The 20,810-nt window shown below is 43.1% G+C and overlaps 1 protein-coding gene across 1 annotated transcript; it reads left to right on the plus strand.

Annotated features, from left to right (window-relative positions):
- The first annotated feature begins 1,867 nt into the window (after positions 1–1,867).
- On the plus strand, positions 1,868–11,117 carry mrpl37 (mitochondrial ribosomal protein L37). The gene is made up of 8 exons (XM_034104461.1): positions 1,868–2,383; positions 3,234–3,417; positions 4,896–5,011; positions 6,056–6,244; positions 6,353–6,507; positions 7,260–7,385; positions 10,366–10,440; positions 10,770–11,117. Exons 1-8 carry the CDS (start codon positions 1,999–2,001, stop codon positions 10,845–10,847), a joined length of 1,308 nt encoding a protein of 435 aa, XP_033960352.1. The 5' UTR covers positions 1,868–1,998; the 3' UTR covers positions 10,848–11,117.
- The last annotated feature ends 9,693 nt before the right edge of the window (positions 11,118–20,810 follow it).

Raw genomic sequence — 20,810 nt, forward strand, 5'->3', positions numbered from 1 at the left:
GTGAGGCGCCGGCGGGTGTGGGGATACTCACAAGTCCCCGGTTAGGTGCTTCGTTGTTGGAGTTTACCCCAGTGGACGAGAGGGTCGCCTCCCTACGCCTGCGAGGTTATGGGGGGGAAAACTCTGACTGTTGTGTGTGCTTATGCACCCAACAGCAGTTCAGAGTATTCGGCCTTCTGGAGACCCTGGAAAGAGTCCTGTATGGGGCTCCTGAAGGGGACTCTTTAGTCTTGCTGGGAGACTTCAACGCACATGTGGGCAATGATGGAGACACTTGGAGGGGCGTGATTGGGAGGAACGGCCCCCCTGATCTGAACCGGAGTGGTGGTTTGTTACTGGACTTCTGTGCTAGTCATGGATTGGCCATAACAAACACCATGTTCGAACATAAGGATGCTCATAAGTGTACGTGGTACCAGAGCACCCTAGGCAGAAGGTCCATGATCGATTTCGTTATCGTATCATCGGACCTGAGGCCGTATGTTTTGGACACTCGGGTAAAGAGAGGGGCGGAGTTGTCAACTGATCACCAGATGGTGATCAGTTGACACCACCAGGATCCTTGCGAGAGTAAAAAGCTGATCCGCATTGTTCCTCCTCAATCTGAGGTTCGACAATCGGCCCGACCCTCCTTTCGAGTACCTTGGAGTAAACTTTCCCGGGGAGGCTGAGTAGTGTGATGCCTCTGTAATTAGCACACACCCTCTGATCCCCCTTTTTGAAAAGTGGAACCACCACCCCGGTCTGCCACTCCTTCGGTACTGTTTCCGACTTCCACGCAACGTTGATGAGACGTGTCAACCATGACAGTCCCTCAACACCCAGAGTCTTCAGCATTTCTGGTTGGATCTCATCCACCCCCGGGGCTTTGCCACTGTGGAGTTGTATTCTATAGCTTATGTCTTTTTATTTATTAATGTATGTTTCCTACTACTTTTTTATATTCATGTTTATTTTGTGATATTGTTATTTAATTTGTGTAGTTATTTTGATTGTACATTTGATTGTTCTATTTGTGTTTTGGAGACATTTGTGCACTATAGCAACCTATACTTTGTTATATTCATGCCTTCTATAAGGAGAATAAAAAGAAAATTCACAGGCCTACTTAATAAATTAAACACAGCACTTGGGGAGTCCTCTGCACATTTGAAGTAAAAAATATATAATTAAAATGGGCCCACTTTGAAATAAATAAAACATATAGCTGCACCCTAAAAAGAGTTAACTGATTGAATTATGACTGAAGATCGTCAGCTGTCTTCCTCTTCCGTTTTCTCCTCGCATACGTAAAGGCTGCAGCACCTTAACAACTTCTCTCTACATATCAAACATACCGGTAAACCAGCATAGTTTGCTTGAAAGCATATAACTCTAACCACGCAGAACTAAAAGCTCTGTGTTCCTCCGATACTTATATTTTCTCTGATGTATCCATAGTTCGCTCATCTAGCCAGGGGTCAGGTTTTTCACCTGCAAGAAAAGGGTGCTGGTGCGGGACCGTAGCAGGATGTGACGCGTATTTTAGTTGACCTAATCAAAACCGTTTTGTTTTTTATTTATGTGTCACAGTATCACCTCAAAATACTAGATACCAAACATTTTCAACCATGCAACAAAATGTAATAGTCCTACAAATACTTTTATTTTATTTCCTTCTTATTTTTGTCTAAGCTCAAGGGAGCCAGAGCAGAGGGCTTAAAGACCCGCATGCGGCTCGAGAGCCGCGGGTTGCCGACCCCTGGCCAGGGCAATCATATCAGCTAGAACCGCCACTGGCTACTCTCCACTCATCCACCCATCCATCTTATCTACTGCGAGCAGAAGGTGGCGGTAATACACCAAATCTTTGGTGGCCAGCCGCCATTGAAATAAAAAACAGAAGAAGAAGAAAATCCAACATGGCGGCGCCCTGCAGCAGCATTTCCAGGCACTGACTTATGTCAGAATTACAGTTTACATCTTAAAAACTCTGTATAAATTACATTAGGCGCCAATATGTTTCCGGAAACGGCTCAGTGTCTGAAAGCGGTGGCTCCGCTGTTCTCTCAAACCGTTCTCCTCAAGGACTTGTCCCGGTTGTCTACACATGGAGGAGGCAGCCACCTTCAGGCCCGGAGACACCTCTCCATCAGCCGCTGTCTGACATCCAAGGTCCGGCCTGTGCGCACACCCCGGGAGAGAGTGGAGATACCCGGGCTGGAGGCAGTCACCTACGGGGAGAAGATGCACTATGTGCCAGGACTGTCCAAGCCTTTCCACCCGCAGTGGGAGAGGAGCTACAAGGACCCGGGTCACTACCGGTCTCCCCCGGCTCACGAGATGCCGCTGTTCAAAGACAGGTCGTGCTTTGTGTTCAACCAGAGGACCAGCGCTCTGGAGGGTAGGATCCTCACTTCATTACTGTATTACACAAGAAGTACACTGTTGTGTGTACAAATAAGCAGAGGTGTACTTGAGTAAAAGTAGAAATACCAGAGTGTAGGAATACTCTGTAAGAAGTTATAGTCAGCAATCAAAAATGATACTCAAGTAAAAGTAAAAAAATAATTGGCGACTAAATACTTTAAGTACCAAAAGTAAAAGTAGTCATTGTGCAGATTGGTCCATTTCAGAATAATATATGTTTTATAATGATTGATCATGAAAGTGTTCTCAAAGCAGGTAAAGGTGCAGCTAGTTTGAATGACTTTGTATACTGCAGGGTAGCTTGGGAATATACTCCAGGTAGAACTAAAGTCTGATTTAACACTTGATTATATTTCACATCATTCATCCACATCTGTAAAGTAACTAAAGGTGTTAAATACATGTAGTGGAGTAAACGTACACAATTAACCTCTGAATTTTAGCGAATTGTGTAGAAGTACAAAGTAACATCAAATGGAAATGCTGAAGTAAAGTACAAGTCCCATCAAAAGTGTACTTAAGTACAGTACTTGAGTAAATGTACGTAGTTACTTTACATCACTGACATGCATACATACAGGGTAGTTCAAGTGCTTTTTGGAGGATTATTAATATACAGAATTCTTTCATTTTTCAGAACTGTATTGCTTCGCTCATAATAACAACAACATAACAACAACAATAACATTTAATTGACTGCTAAATTACACAAAAACTCTTCCTGAAAACATCCAATTGTAGTCAGAATAAAAAAAACTAGTAATTGCATTTTGATAATACTTCAAAATGTCACGTCTCTTTAAATCCTCCTCTCTCTGTCTCAGGGGTGCTTCAGGCTCTGTGGTTGACCAAAACCAAACTGATCTCCAGTCTGCCACCTCAGCTCCTCTCACTGTCAGAGAATCCTGCCAATCAGATCCCAGATCAGGATGAACGTGTGCAGAATGCCATCAAACACGCCCGCTTCTGGGACACCACAGAAGAGCGGCCCGGCAAAGAGAGATACAGGTAGTGTGTCAGGACAACGACAAACATTCAGCGATTTAATGTCTGGTAGTACATCAACAACTCTTAAGTACATGTTTGATGTACTGACAAGGAATACAGCTTTTTTTTTTAAGTATTTCAAAATAACTATATAGTTTTTTTAATAGGAAATCTACAGCAAATGAATTTTTGTTGGAGGCTGCAACTTTGGCTAAATTAATCCCAAAAAAAACAACTACAAATATTTTTGATTAAAATCGCATTCCCTAATTTGTCCGAAATGCCATCTCTCAAAACTTTTCAAAAAGCTCTATTTACACATTAAGAAGTAATTATTTAAAATTCCCAGTAACTCCCCAATTTAAAACGGTGTAATCCGTCTGTGATTTACCAATTCCTTTTTTCAAAACAACATAATTTATGGACTTACTTTAGACAAACCTATCCATAACCTTTTAGTCAATAATATTGTTATTCTTTGTACATTTTATATCTATAAATCCAAATGTATCAAAGCAAACCCCAACTTATCATTGTCTGTATGTATGTTGCCCCCTTGCTTTTTATTATCTAATTGTGCTACTAAATATTTGTATGACATTTATCTTCACCTTGAACTTGGTGTTCAGAAGATTGTTGCTCTCACACTTTGTATGAATGAGCTTCAGCGCTCAGTCTGACAGCCATCGAGCGAGAAGAACGATCCCAAACGGAGATAGAAGTCCACCCGGCTGATCCGCTCAAACACATGATCTCTAGGTCTTTGTGAAGATAGTTCCTGTCTGAAGGACACAGCCAAATTCAAGCTTCTGTCCATTTTCTACAGTGACTTTATCAGTTTCTTTCTGAATATTTGAAATATTATCATCTCGAAGCGCTCACCAAATAAGTCGAGCTCTGGAAAGGGGCTATGTGAACACAGGCCCTGAGTTGGTAACTAACAGTTAGTCACTAGCTCAGGGCTTCACATGATGAAAACAATAACTTGTTGATTTTAAAACTGTCAATCCTGCACAACCCTCTGAATGTTACCCATCGTACTCAGAGCTACCTCTTTTCATTTCTGCACATATTTGATTTGATTCTAATTTGTTTACATTTTGTCATATTAAACTGTACATAGTTTGTTGGTATACCTATATTACGTGTACATATTTCTCTTTATTTCAATGCTATAATAGTTTTTATATAGATTTTTATAATGGTTTTATTTGTTGGTCCTTTTCTTCCGATTGATCCTCTTTCACTGTGTTTATGTACGCACCATATACAACAAGGCAACTTGTGTAAACCTACCTGGCAACAGACCTGATTCTGAAGTGATATACCCTTGCATGAACCTCTGGAAGTGAACCATTGTGATAACCTTTGCTAATGATGATGGTTTTAGAGTCTGTGGTACACATCACATTTTTTTTAAGCACCGGTACTTTTACCATCCTTGTTTTCACGAGGTCATCACTCTACTCTCTCTCACTGTGTTTGTGTTCGTCTCCTAGCAACACGATGATGGTCAACCTGCTCCACCTGTGTGCGACTCTGCAGAGCAGCCACCCAGCCATTGGACGGAGGATCCAAGCTGAGAAATGCTCACTGGCAACTACATGGAAAAGAGGTAAACCACCCTCTCCTTAAAGGTGCTGTGGAGGTTTTGATCACCACTAGTGGTATGGAACAATACCAACAGTTTTCTTTTTGTATATCCTCATCATTCTAGTGGGCATGCAGTTAAACAATACACATTCTTGAGCATTTAACGTCATTTTGGTTCGGCAGCAATGCACCAACTCAAGCACTTCAGAAGAAAAGTGCTTTAAAGTTTATAAAGAATGCACGATTTAAACCATTTGAGAGTATGGAATATTTTTGACAGGATAAGTGGAAACACTGGCCAGTTGGTTGTGCTCAGAGGATCACTAAAGTCATTGTGGTTCATTCTGTGAGGACCATTTGTATATATGTACAAAGTACCATGGCAAACCATCCAAAAGTAGTTGTAATATCAGTCTTTATCAAATCTGAATCAGAATGTCTTTATAGGTCCAGCAGCGGAGACATTTCCAGTTACAGCAAAAGTGGCATAGCGGGTCAAAAAGAGTATGCAAACTAATGAAATATAGAGAAATAAAAGCACACATTAGTAAAATAATAAAATTGAAGACAAATAATTACGTACTGTAACCATGGCTAAAAAGTAGCAGCAATTAAAAAAACAAAACAAGTGACATAAGTTACATATTAAGGTGCGAAGACATGAATACAAATGTTGGGACGTTTACAAAAATATCTGTTTTTACATAAAAGTGATTATTGCACAGTACAATTGCAAAAAGGTAAACCAAGAGAGAGACGGACCAATCTTGCAATCCAGGGACAGTAAATAAGTATAAAAAGTTGATCAATGCTCTTAGAGAGTGCAGTCAAGCCAAATGCTCTTTCTCTCGGTGTAAACAAAATATAAAAAATAATGTGTGTATTCCCATGCAGTTCAGATACACTACAAAATGTCATTGGGTCTTATTGGCCTGCTCTTCCAGCAAGTTTAATAATTGGGCCAGTAGTTTTTCACAATCCAACAAACATGGCAGAGGAAATCAATCTGAACATACTGAATGCATTCTGCAACAGCTTTTACTTTCATTCCATGTTCAACCACCAGGAGAGGACTTGTTCCAGATTAGAGGTCAGAATGGTTTGTTGCACACCTGCATGGATCCTCTCCCAGAGGTTTCTGGGAAACAGGAAGTGAGCGACACGGCAGATCATGTGCTGGAAACGTTCTACCCTGTCTCCCCCACCATCAACCTGCAGAAGGTGAACGTGTACAAGGAGGAGATGAACTGCTCAGGTGAGGAACATGTTACAACATTAGTGAGCTGTTTTTCGGTTTTCCCTGAGACTGAGTATAGCATAAGGAGTGTCACCTAATAAAATGACCTCTCTGTTATCCTATCAGGCTTCAGGGATGACTACCCGTACCCCCATGCCCACACACTTTTCTTTCTGGAGGGAGCTGATGCTAACTGTAAGCTGCGTCCGGATCAGTTCAGAGCCAAGATGTTGATGTTTACCTTTGGCAACGCTCTGGTCCGTGCACAGAAACTGTATGGGGTAAGGATTTACACTTTATCACTTTTACTACCATGTCATGAAGTGGTGCAGTGTATCTTTGTAGTCCAACCCTGAAGTTAAGATCGTAGGCAAAAAGCAATGGGATATCTTTTTGAAATATTGCAGAAATTAAGCTTTTTTTAACACAACCTTTTATGATACTTACACATTTTGCTTCACATATTAACAATGCTTTGTGATGTTTGAAATGTAAAAGGCAATCTCCAGAAGTAAGAAGCTAACGTTAGGCTATAAACAAACTACATCATGGTCACATGTCTTCATGTCCCCACCGCTAAGCTAAAGGAGGCTAATGTTCATCATGATGACATTTAGTAGTCTCATTTAATCACTTTTTATCAACGGCTAATAATATGAACTATAGAAGCTTCAGACATTAACTAGGGGTATTACTGATGTGTTTTATGTCGTAGAACCAACCGTGAAAATCTCTTCCGCCTATGTTAACCACAGACCTTACATAAAGCAGTTAACCAAAATATATATAAAACATATTTCCGGGTTTTTCAAAACGTCCCCGCTGCGAGACGAATAAAGTATATTTGATATAGGATTAAGTAGTCAGTCCTTCATCACTGTATTACATAAAAGCAAATTAGAACTGGTCTGTGTCTATATGTAGAAAGGTCTCCTGTTTAACCAGATGCTGATCCGCATTCTCAAACTGCATATTTATCATTCTGTCTCTTTTTGTCTGCCTGTGTGTGTGTGTGTTTTGTGTGGTGTGTCAGCCCCAGCGTGTATTAGATCGTCCGGTAACCGTACAGGCAGTGGGGACCAACGGTAGAATCTTCCAGTTTATGGTTTTCCAGCTCAACACCACGGATCTCTCAGGAGACGACGGCATCAAGAACCAGGTGCTCCATTAACAATAAATCAATATCATTGTGATGTTTTACTGTATTACTGTATATCAGGGGGGTCCAAACTTTTCTCACTGAGGGCCACATACAGAAAAATATACAAAAGGATGGGCCGCTCACTTGAGGTGAGGTATATTGCCTCATATGTTAAGTTAAGTTATAGGTTAGCAAAATCAATCAAATGTAGGTAAATGATGCTCCAAACTTTAATATACTTTTGAAAAAAAAACAGCCTATATCCCAGCTCTCCATAGGGTTTCATTTATTTTCTTACAAAAGTGTTAGCAGCTCGTTCCTTAAAACAGAAGCCTCAGATTGATTATAATAGGGGACAATTATTTTTAAAAAGCTTGTTATGCAAATGCATTTCTTTATCTTCAACTAAGATTGATTAGAAAAAGTTTTCAACTTTAATTGACTGAATGTCTACATATATATATTTAGGACGTACAATAAAAGAAAAACACAAGTTTCAGCTGTGGGCCATATTCCAATTCGATTATACTTTTTTAATTAGCTGAGGGCCAATTCAAAATGGACAACAGGCCGCATTTGGCCCCCGGGCTATAGTTTGGATACCCCTGCTTTATATTATGCTGTAAATACACAAGCAAAGAGCTTTCCGATAGGGCTGCACAATTTGAAGAAAATAGCTAATTGCGATTATTTTGACTTGTAGTGTAATTTAGATATGATCGGCAATATTAGAGGAAATTAGCATTTTTGAAAAATATATTATGTTGAATAGGATCTTTAACAAACATGGATTTTTGTATTAAGATTGTTTCTAGGCCTGGACTTCTCTGCAGCTCTACAATACTTCATTCAGATATTTTCACATATTTTGCATTTACCAAATATTGATCTTACTCCAAATTGTATATTGCACTAGTGCAATATGTGTTGTCATAAAAAGGCAAGGCAAGTTTATTTATATAGCACCTTTCAACACAAGGCAATTCAAAGTGCTTTACAACAAAGAAAGACATTAAGAGCATTAAGAAACTATTGTATTATAAAATGATATCTAAAAAAAAAAATGTAAAAGCAAAGATAAAAAGCAAAGATAATACAAGTTACAGTGCAGTTTAAGATATGAATATATCAATTATTTTAAAAAAGCAGGATTTTACTACGGTGCTGACCTGCTTGTCGAATTTAAAAGTGCTATTGAAGGTCACTCCAAGGTTCATGACAGAGGGGAGGATGTTTTTACTTAGGGAGCCCAGAATATCAACCGGAGAGGCTGGAGGTTGGGGTCCATAAAAGATTACCTCGGTCTTGCTCTCATTGAGGTTGAGGAAGTTTTTGCTCAGCCAGGATTTTATCTCTGTTAAGCAGTCCATCAACTGCTGTAGTGAGTTGACATTTGCTTTGAGAGGCAGATAGATCTGTACATCGTCCGCGTAGGGGTGTAACGGTATCCGTATTCGTCCCGTACCGTCACGGTTCGGACGTCACGGTTCGGCACATGCAGTCACACGGCAAATACGCCTTTTTTTTACGAGTGGGAAAAAAGTCATTCAGGGCCGTATGCACTACACTATTTATAATCCAGGGGGCAGTATTGCGCCTAAAAGCTGTTTGCCAGCCGCCCTTAAACAACAAATGAAGAACAAGAAGAAACACAACAACAAAACCAACAAAACGAACAAAATACAAGAAGAAGAAAAGTTAGTATGGCGATTTCAGATAACACACAGTAGCTAGAACCCACCTGCTTCTTTTAAATCGGCTGTGTGGGAACATTTCGGGTTCCCTGTGGACTAAATAACGAGTGCACGAGTGGTGGATCGGACGAGGACGGTGTGTCGGCGTTGTTCGATAGCGGTGTGGTATGCTAATGGTAACACACGCCAAACATGCTAAATCATATCAGAAGGCATCATCCAGATTTGCCAATCACCGGAGCCCGGCAAAAGACAACAGCAGTTCAACAGCTGATCCCCGCTGTTTTTAAGAAGCCAAGAGACATGAGAGCCGAGAGACCAAAATAAATAACGGAAGCTTTTGACATACGTTTTTCAACGACTTTGCGCTCTGGAAACACTTTCTTATTATTTATGATGTAATATGTTCAAGACATTCTTTTTAGTTTTACAGCTTGATGAAACCTTTTTGTTTGACATCAGCCATTATAGATGATATGGCCATCTGAGTGTGTCTGGTAATGTTTGTGGTTTGTTTTTAACTGTGTAATACAGTTAATTATTCAAAATGTCAGAGTTCCTTATTTTTAAACTGAATTGCACTACTGTTCAAAAATAAATAACAAACCTGGAATTATGCATTTGGGACTTTTTTTTGCTTTTTCTTGTTGTACCGAACCCGTACCGAACCGTGACCCCCAAACCGAGGTACGAACCGCACCGTGACTTCTGTGAACCGTTACACCCCTAGTGGAAGGGGATGTTGTGTTTTGTGAGAATTGAACCTACGGGCAGTATGTACAGTAAAAAGAGGATGGGGCCCAGAATTGAGCCTTGGGGGACCCCACAGGTAAGAGGGGCTTTGGCAGAGGAGAAGGCACCTAGCTGCACTAAAAAGCTACGGTCTGTCAGGTAAGACCTGAACTATGCAAGGGGCCTAAAATTTGCGAGAATGGAGGGGTCAATATTTTTCTTTTTAAGTAGTGGCTTGACCACAGCATGTTTGAAGGCAGCTGGGACACATCCTGAGCTAAGAGAGGTGTTTATAAGTAATAAAATACTTGCTCCAACTGATTCGAAAACGTCTCTGAGAAGGCGAGAGGGAATGCTGTCTGAGGTGCAGTTTGTCGGCCGCAGGGGGGGAGGTGGTTGACGTAGGCACGGTGATGAAGACGGGGGAGATGGTGCGCGTCTCTGCTTCGGTGATTGTGGTGGGCATCGTTGAGGGGCGGGTGTAAAGGGACTTTTCGTTAGATGTAAACAATTACTTTGCTGCTTTTTCTTTGTTGTCTACTGGCTGTTTAAATGCTGTTTGCTACATGCAGGTGTGGCTGGATGAAGATGTTGAGCTCTATGATTTCGCAAAAGTCCGACCACTCATCAAAAGGAAGCAAGTGAAGGTAAGATCCTAATATCTCTATTTGTCCATAACTGTGACCCAAGCCTAGAGTAACTTATAGCAAGTCTCAAACATTACCATTATTTAAATCAGTTTGGTCCAATGAGTCTGCATCACGACACAAAGAGAGATAAACCAAAAAGAACTAGACAATCGAGGCTCATTTATTACTATATTCTATGATCAGGCCGAGTAGAGAGGAAGCTTGGCAGGGCCAAACCTACCATCTCCTTAAAAACTGAATGTGCTGTAATTGGATAACAGAATAATGACAGGAAAGAGCAGCAGAAAAAAGTTGATTCTGATTGGTTGCTGTGTGTCTCCCTGCAGGTACCAGCTGGTCTGGCAGGATACAAGCCAGAAGCATTCAGCAAGTTCCTGTCCCTGTACCTGCACGGGGCTGTGTAGGACTGTGTGTGTGTGTGTGTGTGTGTGTAGGACCGTGTAGGACCGTGTGTGTGTGTGTGTGTGTGTGTGTGTGTGTGTGTGTGTGTGTGTGTGTGTGTGTGTGCTCTTAGCAGTGAGTCATATGTCAAGTATGTGTTTGTGTTGCCACAAAAATCCTCCTTTCTCTTTCAAACATTCAATAATCTGGTTCACAACATTTTAACATTGTCTTTTTTTCACACTGACTCCATCCCTCTGAGAGCTCAATCAATAAAACACTCTGAATATGTACTTCAGTGAGTTTTTATTCCTGCTCCCCTCTGTCAGACATGTTCCTGTCCCAAGCTTGGACAGGGAAGTGATGTTACAAGATATAGATAAATGATGGCAAATTGTGTGAAAAGCAATACAATTAAGAATTAATATTACCCAGGTCATAACACATATTTAGTAGGGCTGTGCATCTTCACTGGTCTCACGATTCGATTCGATTACGATTATCCTGTCAACGATTCGATTCGGTTCGATATCCCGGTGCATCCCGGTGCATCTCGATTCATACCAATGCGTTGCATCCTCAATTTTCTATATTACTGCACATGGCTTATTTTTCATCAATGCATACATGCAGTAAATACATATGAACTCTCTTTTTATTATTTAGAAAGTGCTTCAGAAATCAATAACATAAATGTCTTGACATTAATTTATAAACCAAAATAAATGAATTGTATAGGTCTAGCCTCCGTGTGTGAAGTTGTTCCATCCTCAAAAACAAAAAGCTAATGCTTCTGCAGTCTAGCTGCAGCTTCTAGCCACGGCCTTCTGTTAAGAAAGGACACTGAATGTCCTGAATGAGGCATCACACACAGGACGTGAGTCTGAACACAGCAGACAACAGGAGTATTTACAACAGCATATACAAACTAAAATACTGCATGTGGGTGCACACTTACATTCTCTGTTTTACTGTTACATAAATCCAATGAATGAAAGATAAAATTAGCTTCATTATATCTCAGTGATTAAGTGAATAATAAAGTTTCTTTCGGGTCACTGTCAGCCTGTCAGTCATTATTTTCAGGGACGGGGCGGGGCTTGGAGGAACGGAGAGGAGACGGTGATCGCGGAAGCTTTTTTCCTCCTGCCTTCACAAACTTTACACACGTATATATCATCTGAAAATTGCTAGAGGACATTCATACTCTGCAATCCAAGACTTAATTAAATACACCAAAAACCTGACATGATTGTAACGCGATTATTTTTGAAAAACATAAATCCCTGTCTGTGTCTCTGAGCCGCAGCAACACGGAGTGATTCAGAGCGGGTCCTTCTGCTGTGGGTTCTGGACTGGTGTTCTTGTGTTGGTGGATAAAGCAGACTGCTCCGTGTTCGGTGTTGCTGTGCCGCTGTCACGTATGTTCCCTGATCTCTGCGTCACCGACCGATTTGATATTAAAGTGACAGAAAAAACGTTATAGTAAAGCGCGGCCGGAAAATCAGGAAGCAACGTTACTACTCTATAACCGATTATCTTCCGTCACTGCATCGAGACCGAATCGTCCACGTCCGCATCGCAATGCATCGTAGAAACGATTATTTTCAACACCCCTAATATTTAGTGATGTAATGTTAATATGTTTTTTGTTTCAGTCTACAATAATAACATAAAATGAGAAGGTAAAAGACACAGGGAAGGCTTCTCAATACTCTAATTCCCCCTCCTCGACTCCTCGGTCCTCCGGTAGTGACCCGGAAATGAATTTCAGCGCGCCATGTTGAAGGACATCTAATTTCTCTAAATGCATATCGAGGACCGAGCATCGAGGAGGCTCTCTGGAGGAGCTCTAACCGAGGATACACTGATGCATCCTCCACGGACGTATTTCCGGCAACAGAGATGTTTCAAAGAGTCGTGACGGACGGCCGGACTTATCTCAGCCAATGACAGCTCTGCATGCATCCCCTGGATATTATTTTAGTAACTGCTTTCATCGCAACGCGATATTTACAGTGAGAACAGCTGTGAGGTCGTGCAGAAAGCAGAGCAGTGTGTAAAATATATATCACTCAGTATAACAGGCCTACATTACTCTCTGTATTTGTATGCTGTAGTTTAGTAGATATCTACAAACAAAGACTCGATATTTTTCTAAAACCATTTAGTGCTTCACATAATAAAATACACAACGGCTGTATCCTGATATATAGCCTATGCTTTAGGAGCTGCAAGTGTGTGTGGTACAGTGTGTAGTAGTGTTGCACGGTGTACCGATACATGAAAGGTGCGGCGATACCCTGCCATTAAAAACGGTACGATTCCTCCGTTTAATTAGTATCGGTACTTTAAGTCAATACAACTTTTGGCCCGTAATTTCAATTCAATCAGGAGAGACGTGATGTATGAAATACATGTTTATTACCGGGACACATAATATGAATGAATAGTGATTGACAGATTGTAACAAGTGAATGAAATGGTGTTTGGCGATTAGTCCCCGGTTTGCAGGATGATCATTCAGGAGGGGAAAAAACCGCTCCGATGAACCCCCAAAAGAAGTGAAGTATGAAGTACTGAGATGTGATGCATTTCTTACCTTACGGGCTGACTGCGGAGATCTATGGATGAAAATTAGATTAACGCGAGGACATGATGAGAATGCCGGAATCACTGCCAGGCTTAAGTACTATTACATCGTGGGATGCAAACCCTGCGGTCGACTGCTGAGTCAGTGCCGGGCTTACATAAACGCCAGCCATGGGTCAACGCCTGGCGTCGCGGGGTTAGAATGACGCAGACCCACAGCCGCAACCTGCTCTCGCAGGGTTAAACGTAACGCAGACCCACTGGCCGCAACCTGCACTTGCAGGGTTAAACATAACGCAGACCCACAGCCGCAACCTGCTCTCGCAGGGTTAAACGTAACGCAGACCCACAGCCGCAACCTGCTCTCGCAGGGTTAAACGTAACGCAGACCCACAGCCGCAACCTGCTCTCGCAGGGTTAAACGTAACGCAGACCCACAGCCGCAACCTGCTCTCGCAGGGTTAAACGTAACGCAGACCCACTGGCCGCAACCTGCACTTGCAGGGTTAAACGTAACGCAGACCCACTGGCCGCAACCTGCTCTCGCAGGGTTAAACGTAACGCAGACCCACTGGCCGCAACCTGCTCTCGCAGGGTTAAACGTAACGCAGACCCACTGGCCGCAACCTGCTCTCGCAGGGTTAAACATAAACACGGACCCGGAGGTCACAACCTGACGTGCAGGGTTAAACATGAACACAGTGACACGTATACATGCTGACGTGCTATAAGACCACCACAAGTTATATGCATATATTATACCAGGTTTAGGGTTTGAGCATAGACTGTGGGTTTGAGAGACCTTTGGATAGCCAGCACAGCACTGATGTTTGGGTGAATGTAGGATGTGAAGGCAGAGGAGGACCACCGTCCGAGTTGTGGCAGGGATAAGGATGAGACACCTTGATTAGCAGCAGAGGTAGCGGCGCCTATCCTGAACGAAAGCCCTGATATGCCAAGACACCACCACCAGTTACATGCATGTTTACCATAGGCAAACTGAAGAGATCTTGGATTTCCAGCACAAGCCGATGTCCGGGCGAAGAGGGAGATGTAGACAATGTAATGCACGAGAGCTGTTAGCTTGAGTACAGTGATGCATGAATATCATAACCTGGCTTAACACGAGCCATGTGAGCATTAGCCAAACATATGAATGAAGTGCAGGATGCATGCAGACAATGACATACGCTTAGTTAAATACTGAAACATGAGTCATGACCCTATTTAGAGAGAATGGACGTCCATTCTCAGGAGACGTCTGACAGTGGTGCGGTTACCCAAAGTGACAGACCTAATTTTACCCCTATTTAGAGGCAATGGACTTCCACTTCCACGGGAGAGGGACCTCCAGCATGTGTCCCTGAAATGGGGACTCAGAGGACAGGCTGCTTCACAGCACTATGTAACCCAGGAAAGAAGCTTGAAACCTGTCCATTTCATCCACATTTGACTCATGAAATGTACGGCAGCAGAGTCACTGCTGTAAGCAGGGTCCCACGCACACAGGCAGAGATCCAGGGTCATGCACATGGCTTTCTTACCCAGCAATAAGTGTGTGAAAGCTGGGTAAAAGTTATGTGAATACAGGGAGGGAGAGAGCAGCAGCAGCAGACAGAGAGCTCCTTCCAGCACCTCGCTCTCCCATCCAGAGGACAGGCTGCTTCACAGCACTATGTAACCCAGGAAAGAAGCTTGAATCCTGGGTATGTCAGTGTTAAAAAGTGCATTAAACTGGTTTAATTACCCAGCAATACGTGTGTGAAAGCTGGGTAAAAGTGATGTGAACAGAGGGAGAGAGCAGCATTTCACAGGCATTTCACAGGCACATAGCCAGAGATCCAGGGTGATGCACATGGGTCAGAAAAAGTCTAAGTTAACTTTTGGAAGAACCAGAGAAAAGGGTGAAAATGGATAGATAAATTGTACCCCAAAATAGTGTCTCTTAAGGCGGATATAGTCCCCTGACAACTCCCGTTAAATTCCCACAGGCTATGTCAGACTTCCATGAAATACACCGGGAAAAGCACCTCTCTGTGGCGGCTCACAGAGCCCCAAATGACGGACTAATTAGCTCCAGCATCGCTCCCTGACATGCGTACTTCCATAACCTTGTGCACCTTGGGTCCCCGGACCCCCAAACTTAAGCACTCCACCACAGACTAAACCCAGATGATCACACCCTCAAGAACCTTAAAGGTGCTGGATTTTGCGGTGCTTTATCGTCCGCCCATCCGCATCCATATTCATCCTTATTCACAGCCCCACCCTCCTGTGGAGGAGGTTCTCATGCTCCTGGTAACCCTTTAAATAGTCTGATACTACCACTGCACTTTACAAGCCAGAAATAATGTTTAAATTGTCGGAAAAAGAGTTTTTAAACATCTGGAAGAGATTTTTAGCCTGTCATTTTGCAAGATATCATTTAACATTGAAGCTCTCTTGGAGAAGGACAGAATATGTCCATTTCCAGGAGAGCTTCAATGTTAAATCATATCTTGCAAAATGACAGGCTAAAAGCCAGGAATAAGTGTTTCAAAGGCGGGGAAAAGTTGTTTAAAATAGTCTGATACCTCCAGGGCGCATCACCACATTTTACAAGCCAGTGAAGGTGTCTGAATCCTGGGTAAACTTTGTTTAAATAGTCTGATACCTCCAAGGCGCATCACCGCATTTTACAAGCCAAGGAAGGTGTCTGAATCCTGGGTAAACTTTGTTTAAATAGTCTGATACCTGGCACTGTATCAACCCCTGGGAATCTTAAACGTTATTAAAATGTTTTTTTATTTATTTAATTATCACATTATTTTTTACAAAAACAGTATACACAATAAACATAATACAAACATGATTAAAAACATGATTAGTGGGGGCCCGGGGGCCATATTAGCCGTCTGACTTGTACGGTGCACCGGGGAAAAAAGGCTGAGTCCACGGCCCCTACCCCCACATCAGGAGTATCAACCGGCCCTGAAGAAGAGGTGTCGCTGCTCTCCGCCCCTGTGTCCTCTTCGGAGGTATCTGACGACGGTAGAACTCCTTCCGATGATGCTGCTGCTGCTGCAGCTGCTGCCGCCCTGAACATGGAGCGGATCTTCAATCCCTCCTTCATTCCAGGCGTATTCGTGTAGAACCGGTCTGCAGTGCTTACGTCGTGACACATAAACCTGGCGAGAATCAACCTGCTTTCTGGATCTTGGTGATGCTTGATAATGTCAGCCAGGGCAGTGCGCAGGATTGTGAAGGTGACGGCTGTTTTTAGCCCAGCATCAGCCCAAGCCCTCTTCAAGTGAGCGTTCAGGTTCCTGGAGGCGTACGTCCCCGTTGTGAAAAGGAAGACTGCCAAATGTCTTGGCAGTCTTGTGATCCTGCACATGGATGATGTAGCCCTCAGCAGTGCCCCTTATGTCTGCCTTTTTCAAGTTGTTCATGTTGGCTTTCACCTCTCTGATAATGTGGGTCATATCAGACTGGGTGAGCCTGCACCCCGGGAGCTTTGACTCAGACAAGTACCTCAGGAAATGGTTCACATTCTTCAGGAACAACAGAGCTGTTGTGACTGCCCGGCCCGACTTTACAATATACTCGCTCCAGCCATGGACCCTCTCTGTGTCTTTTAGGAACAGCCAATCTGACAGCCGGTTAACACCATGGGTCATGAATACGAGGAAGTTCTTTATCCAGCTGACATTGGACAGACAATTTTCTTTCCGTTTTACTGTCGGTGCGACACCCTCACAATGATGCCTGTATGTCTGAATGTACGTCTCCATGCTTTGAGGCAACGTGATTTCACGCATGGTATTCCCCCGTCCCCTCCCAGTGGACCAGTGAGGATAGGGCCAGTCCTCATTACAGGAGGCTGCTGGGGACCGCATGACGGTCTTGACCGGGGTCTTGAGAGGCGTCTGACTACCGGAGGCTGCTGGAGACCGCATGACAGTCTTGACCGGGGTCTTGAGAGGCGTCTGACTACCGGAGGCTGCTGGAGACCGCATGACAGTCTTGACCGGGGTCTTGAGAGGCGTCTGACTACCGGAGGCTGCTGGAGACCGCATGACAGTCTTGACCGGGGTCTGACTACAGGAGTCTGCTGTTAAGTAAGCCGGAGGGTCTTCACCTCATCAATGAGGGCATCCTTCTGAGCCCTCAATGCCACATTTTCCAGCATCACCTGCCTGCAGTCCTCTTCGTCACACTCAGTATGTGGGGAGAAGGGTGGAGGGTGCACCGGGTATTCCTCCTCATTGTCTATATCCAATGATGTAGCCATTCCAATGATGGGATTAGTCTGTCTGAGGTCATGGAGCAATTGCAGGGCCACACTATGCTTCAGCCTTGCCATGACCTGATGTGCTTCATCTCGGGATAACTCAGGGTGGCCATGAGTGACATGACGGTGCAGTTTCTTCCCAGCATACGAACACCCTGTGATGGGACAGGGTGTGGTCCGAACATTTATTCGGCCACTGGCCATTTTAAGAATGATGCCTCTTTCCTCCAAGTTCCGCACTGCATGTTTGTGCTTAAGGTGCTTGTTCGAAGCCAGATAGAAGAGTCTGCACACCGGGCATTCGGACGACATCCTTACTGAAACAGACACAGTTAATTGTATTTCAATTCTGTTGTGTTTCTCCGTTTATATGCGTTAGCATAACCGGTAATTGCAACAAAAGTTCGATGCTTCAATGCCTGGTACACGGACCAAAGGAGGACTTGGGTTACCACCTGGCAAAATGGTCCCACCTCCGCACCAATGCGGGGCTGGTGGTGGCAACATTGGGTCATGAGAGGGTTTGGGGTGCCCCGGAACCAGGCAGTACCCCAGCAGGAAACACGTTTTATGGTCAAAGGAGGAAAGAGTGATAGAACCGGGGTAAAGCAAAGAAAGTGTCTTGTAAAATAGTGACTTGTAACCCGGGTAGAGAGTATATAATCTCTCGGTCCTATCCTCCAGACAACATGGTAACGTGGGGACAACAGTACCTCCGGGCCCTCCATCCCGCTCCGGTATTCACCGCAGCGGGGGGAGGAGGCATTGAACCCCTTACACCTGCCCCCGGAGGAGGCAGGGGAGTCAGGTACCCGGAGGGCGCACGGTGGACGGCCAGGGCGAGGCAGCCACACCGCGCTGGAGTCAGAGTTCTGAGTTTTGGAGCCGGGTCCCGGTGAAACGCAGGACGGAGCACCCGGCAGGAGCCTCCAGCAGACCCCCCCCGCGCGGTTCCCTCGTCCCTCGGAAGAGGTGGAGAGGTGGGTGTTTTTCATCTGCTGGCGGACTGCCGGGGAGAACGCGCTGCTCGGGTGCCGTGTATCTCGTAATCGATATAACCGGCCTGCTCTCGTCTATCCCACATGCTCCACTGACATCCACCATCTAGTTTCAGGCGGCCTGTGGAACTGCCAGTCCAACACATCCTCACTCCCAGGTCGGCCTATGTTGACGTTATGTCAAGTCCCCTGCCGGCTTTTTCCAACGCAAGGGGGGGGCCTTAGAGTCCATTTTCAATGCAAGGGGGGGGGCCTTAGCGTCCATTTTCAGCTTTCCGGGATGTCCATATGCTTCTATGGACGCTCATGGAAGCACGGCATTCGTTTGTGTCGGCTGCCCTTAAAGGCAATGTGAGCGTCCATTCTCATTGGATAACGGAGAATTGTACACCCGGAAGTAAGTATTCCCCTTACTGACGATTGATTTTACAGTGATATCTGCACTACTCATCGACTAAAAAACACCAGATTATCCTTGTTAATTACACAACATTGATTGGTTTAAATTGTGTGCAATGCTTTTGTATTTTTCCCCTTCGATTCGGAGAAACAAATATTTTTTCGGAGTAAAGGATGGCAGAAGACACTACACGACCCAGAATCCCCAGCTATCGTTTGGACTACACCATGTCCTCTGTTTGACGTCACGTGATCTTCAAATTTCTCCCTGCAGAAAAAGAAAACATGGCCGAACTTCATTTTATTCTCGGTGTAAAATGCCTGTTTTAAAGTTAGTTTGGCCATTAAAATGCCTTTTGATGTCATTTGATGCGAGAAATATGAGTTGTTATTTCAGATGATGTGTGCAATGGATGAACATGATCTTTAGTTTGCTAGTTATTACGAAGATTACTTCAGGAAATCGCGTCATTGTTACCAAGGTGGTTGCTAGGGACGCTGCTATCTATATTATATGTCTGTTATGTTGTGTAACTGTTTAATGGTGTTATCTTTATTCCTACCCCCTTCCCCGTCAATGTATAGTGTTGGTCCACAGCCTAAACATATTAGTTTAACAAAATCCGCATCTAAAGATAGCCTACGTTATTTTCCCCCTGTGCAATTCCAGTCTCACATCTCAGAGCACATTGTCATTAACAAATACCGGAAACAGACCAAAATAATAATAATACCTTATTCCGAGTGTGCTTGCTTTTCTCTTTGAAAGTCATCACATAACGGCATTGTAATACACGGTTCGGCTGCATTACATATTACATATCTGCCGTAGTTCTGTATTTATAGAGCCCTGATGAGAAGACAAACATGAGGAACTGAAAATGTGACGTGGATCATAAATATATCAGCCATTAAACAACATCTTACATTTCTTTTCACACAATACGTCTCCTTGCAGTATCAACACTAATTCGGCTGACTTTTATATTTGATCCAATTGGTAGATAGGCTGTATTTACACCATAAAGGTGCACAGCTGATATAAAGGGACACCTGGTGGTTAAAGCATGTTATTGAATTTCATTATTTTTATTATTAGATATTAATAGGATCCTTATAAAGTATATTCATTACTCGTTATTCTCTACTAATAGTTCATTAAAGACTGTATATAATGACTATTTTGCACATCCCTTTCAAGATTTCAAGATGTTCTAAGGTTTATTGACATATTATATAGGCCTACACAACTATGGTGTAGTTCTGCACTGAATGAAAAACATGGGTTGTAGGTTCCTCAATAGTGCATTACAAGACATCTATCAGTATTTGCAGCAATGTTAACTATGTTGAAGCACTTATTTTAACTGATATTATACATAATTTATTATACTCTTATAATATGTATGTAGATATTTCATCTCCGGCCTTGTCAGGTATTGAACAATCAATAAATAAAGAACACAGAATTGTTAAATATAAAACACAGAATTTGTGTGATTATACTAAATGATTTACAAATACACACAACTGCATATTTAACTGTTACACATGCTGATGTAATGCAAATGTTCCAACTTGGGATCAATAAAGTATATCTTATCTTAAGCTGATCGATGGCTACTGCCATATTTGCAAAATGTGCCTCTGAACCTTGACAAGTGCATGTTTCAGGCTTATCAATTAATGTAATGTTATCAATGAACAAGAGGAGGGGTCACAAA

Source organism: Pseudochaenichthys georgianus, chromosome 17 (assembly GCF_902827115.2).
Source record: "Pseudochaenichthys georgianus chromosome 17, fPseGeo1.2, whole genome shotgun sequence".
NCBI classification, from domain to species: Eukaryota; Metazoa; Chordata; class Actinopteri; order Perciformes; family Channichthyidae; genus Pseudochaenichthys; species Pseudochaenichthys georgianus.

What these genes read in the sequence shown, in the direction of transcription:
- mrpl37 (XM_034104461.1), top strand. Translation starts at nt 1,999, where the DNA reads ATGTTTCCGGAAACGGCTCAGTGTCTGAAAGCGGTGGCTCCGCTGTTC. An exon ending in GGCAACTACATGGAAAAGAG is followed by an intron (nt 5,012 to 6,055) that starts GTAAACCACCCT and finishes TTCAACCACCAG; the next exon opens with GAGAGGACTTGTTCCAGATT. An exon ending in GTGCACAGAAACTGTATGGG is followed by an intron (nt 6,508 to 7,259) that starts GTAAGGATTTAC and finishes GTGGTGTGTCAG; the next exon opens with CCCCAGCGTGTATTAGATCG.